General features: G+C 62.4%; 1 protein-coding gene across 1 annotated transcript; it reads left to right on the forward strand.

Annotated features, from left to right (window-relative positions):
• Positions 1 to 867: 867 nt before the first annotated feature.
• Positions 868 to 3,222, forward strand: LOC126381643 (uncharacterized). The gene has a single exon (XM_050031098.1). It carries the CDS (start codon positions 868 to 870, stop codon positions 3,220 to 3,222), a length of 2,355 nt encoding a protein of 784 aa, XP_049887055.1.
• Positions 3,223 to 3,724: the final 502 nt, after the last annotated feature.

Raw genomic sequence — 3,724 nt, forward strand, 5'->3', positions numbered from 1 at the left:
GGTTAGGTTAGGTTAGGTTAGGTTAGGTTAGGTTAGGTTAGGTTAGGTTAGGTTAGGTTAGGTTAGGTTAGGTTAGGTTAGGTTAGGTTCCCCCCCAATGGATTCTCGCCTTGTCGTGGCGGGGGGGCTCAGTAGCTGCATCGGCGGGTGCCGCTTTAGCCCAATGATGCAGTGAAGCTAAGAAGAATCCAGCGCGGCGGTGGCAAAGTCCACCGCTGCGCAACCCGTAACCCTTAGCGCTTTGTGGTGGGGCGCCAAAGGGTCGGGGGCCGCTTCCACATGAGTGGAGGGGGCCGCGAGGAGACAACCTCTGTAAAAAACCGCCGGGAGGAGGCGTTTCGCCTTGCGCGCGGCGGTCGTTCGTATTGCACGGCGGCCGTCGGGCCACCCGCAACCCTCGGTATTCCGAGGCGTGGGGGCCGCTCCCACGCAAGTGGGGGGGGCCGCGAGGAGACAACCTCTTTAAAAAATCCACCCGGAGGAGGAGGGCGCGTGGCGCCGTCGGCGACGGGTTCGGCGGCCATGAATACATGCCCGTCGGACAGGCTTCGGCCACCGTCGCCAAACTTGTTATCCTGGTTAGGTGTCGTGGACATGTCTCGCGGCCTACCAGGACCAAGGGGCTTGCCTTGGTCGGCCGGCCCAAGAGGAGCCAACCTCAATAAAAAACCCCCAAAGTCCCGGCGTTGAGGTGCCTTCGGGCCTTCGCGCGGCGTCGGGGCGCCGGAAGGTGGCGGAGGGGGTATTCTCCGCCAGCTAGCGACCAACCCTGGGGCACCTCCCGCACCCCAGCGGTATTAGGGTTATCCGGGTACAGGGGGCACTGCCCGGATGGACCACCCTTTCCCCCATACTCGTGGGTCTAAAATGAAATTTTCAAAACATAATATAGCCGAAGTTTCGGAGCTGAAAGGAGGAGGCAGAGAGGAAGGAAAGGGAGAAGAAGTAGGTGAAAGAAAAACGCGTGCTCAGGCACTGAAGACTTGCGGCCGTGAAGCGGGCACTAAGTCCGCGGGGCATTCTGTGGCGCAACCGGGATCCACCACCCCGGAAGCGCTGCAGCGCCCTGGCCTAGGCGCTTGCGCCATTCGTCCCTGTAAGGGGACAGTCGAGGGAGAAGACGACTTCGGGAGGCCGATCCTTAGCGGCAGGGATCGGGTACCCGAAATCGAGAGAGAGAGGCGACTGAGCGTGGTGCTATCGCGCTGCGACTCGCCTGTCACCGCGACGCGCGCTGGCCGGGAGGATGAGTCTATGCTAGACTCGGACGACTCCTCCTGCGCCAGCATGGTGACGGTAGGGTCGGAGATGTCGGGATCGAGAAGGCCGTTCCTGAAAAGGAACCGGTCGGACCCTGAGGCGGAAGACACGGACTCGCTTGGGTCGCCCCTTGAGGGGGCGGGCCATAGATCCAAAAGGGGAAGAGGCCGCCCCTCCTCTACTGGCAAGTATGTCGGCCTGGCCGCAGCCAGGGCGGCATACAACCAGGAGCTGGCCGAGAGCCTGCGGCTGGAGGCAGAGGCGGAGGTAGCAGGGATGGCCCGGAACCTGAGGGAGGCTAGGGCCTCTTTACAGCCCAGCCCCCACCTTGCTACCCAAGAGGAGGAAGCAGAGCAGACGAGTGCTGCACTGGCCAACGTTGTGAGGACTTCGTTGGAAACCATCACGATGGTTGCCACCAAGTCCTCACAACTTAAGGGCACATACGTCCGTGCCCTAAAGGATGCGGTAAGGGGCATTCAGGAGGCCGTGTCCCAAATTAGGGAGCGGACGATGTCCGAAGAGGTCATGCGGCTGGAGGCCGCTAACTCCAAGCTCACGAGGGAAGTCGCCGATCTGCGCCGCGACTTGCAAGAGTTGCGGCAGCGACCCTCCCAGCCTCAGAGCTCGGAGTCAAGCCTCCGGCAGATACTGGAGGAGACAGCCCGCGCCAACGCTGAGATGTTCGGCAACATGCTGAACGCTCGGTTGGCCGGGATCGAAGACCGTCTCCTCCCGGAGCCGCGTAGGAGACCTCCGCTCGCAGCGGACGTTAGAGGCGCCAAGGCCGACCCGGCTCACTCTGAGCCAGCGGGGGCCCCGGCCGCTTCCACAAGCGGTAGTGGCCGCCCCACGGCGGGACCAGGCGTAAAGCCAAAGCCCGCCAAAGAGGCTCCCACGAACAGCCAGGCCTCTTCTGCTCCCCCTTCTTCGGGAAAAAAGGGGAAGAGCAAGAAGAAGAGCCTGGCTGCACAGGAGGCAGCAGAGTCACGGCGTCAGCCTTCCTCTGCTCCAGAGGAGCTGCCCTGGACGGCAGTTGTTGGCCGAAAGGCCAAGGCCAAGGCGGCCAAAGTGGCGAAGGAGTCGCCAAAGGCCCAGTCCACGGCGCGCGCGAAGGTGAGGATCCGCACGCCCAAAACCGCTGCAGTGACGCTCACCTTGGTACCAGGGGCCGAAGAGAGGGGCGTCACATATGCGTCGATCCTCACAGACGCCAAGCAGCGTGTCCGTCTTGCGGACCTCGGGATCGGCAGCCTGGGGTTCCGCAAGACAGCGACCGGGGCTCGCATGCTGGAGGTCGGGGGTGAGGCCTCGGCTGAGAAGGCGGACTCCTTGGCCAGCAAGCTTAGGGAGGTCCTGAGCCCTGAGGCGGTCCGGGTCGCCAGGCCTGTGAAGCGGGCGGAAATCCGCATCACGGGGCTGGACGATTCGGCCGACGCCTTTGAGGTGGCGGAGGCCATTGCGAAGGAGGGAGGGTGCTCCTCCGACGCAATAAAGTGCGGCAGGATCGTGGTCGGTCCGCGGGGAGACGGCTCCCTTTGGGTAAGCTGCCCCGCCACCGCGGCCAAAAAGGTGGCCGGCTCCGGCCGGGTCCAGGTCGGGTGGACCACGGCAAGAGCGAGGCTCCTCAGCCCAAGACCTATGAGGTGCTTCCGCTGCCTGGAGCCGGGCCACATGGGTGTCAAGTGCACCTGTGAGTTCGACCGCAGCCAACTGTGCTTCCGCTGCGGTCAACCGAACCACAGGGCACGAGATTGTGACGCCGAGCCTCACTGCCCAGTGTGTGAGGCTGCGGGCAAGCCGGCGTCACACTCGATCGGGGGGACTGGCTGTGTTTCTGCGGCAAACAAGCCAAAGAACCAGGCCCCAGAGAAGAAGAGCGCCCCGAAGAAGGGGAAGCGCAAGGCCAAGAAGGCCAAGGCCAAGAGGGCCGGGGTGGAGCGGATGGATACCGTTCAATGAATGGATCCAGCTCCACCCTGACGGGGACCTGTGGATGGTGGTCGGGGGACCGCCATCCACAACATAGGTCCCGTGCTGTAGGGCTGCCCAAGTGTTCCGGGCAGCCCTCGGCGGAGGGGGAGGCGCTTGTTGCGCCCCCATAGGCGCTGGGCCCAAGAGGGCATCCGCCGGCGGGGACGCGGTTGTGTGCAATTGCGTTCCCGCATCCCCGCCACATGGCGGCGAGGAGGAACACCGTTGGGTTTTAGTGGGTATACCGGGTTTCCCGGGGAGTCCCACATAACCACGTCGTCCCCCCGGGCGGCGTGGTATGCGTAACGCATTTCCCAACGTAAAAAAAAAAAAAAAAAAAAAAAAAAAAAAAAAAAAAAAAAGGTTAGGTTAGGTTAGGTTAGGTTAGGTTAGGTTAGGTTAGGTTAGGTTAGGTTAGGTTAGGTTAGGTTAGGTTAGGTTAGGTTAGGTTAGGTTAGGTTCCCGTGTGGAGTTGCTGATCTCCCATCGG

Source organism: Pectinophora gossypiella, unplaced genomic scaffold (genome assembly GCF_024362695.1).
Source record: "Pectinophora gossypiella unplaced genomic scaffold, ilPecGoss1.1 Pgos_71, whole genome shotgun sequence".
NCBI lineage: Eukaryota > Metazoa > Arthropoda > Insecta > Lepidoptera > Gelechiidae > Pectinophora > Pectinophora gossypiella.

Bases quoted from the DNA above. Each gene is read 5' to 3' on its own strand.
- LOC126381643 (XM_050031098.1), top strand. From the start codon at position 868: ATGAAATTTTCAAAACATAATATAGCCGAAGTTTCGGAGCTGAAAGGA.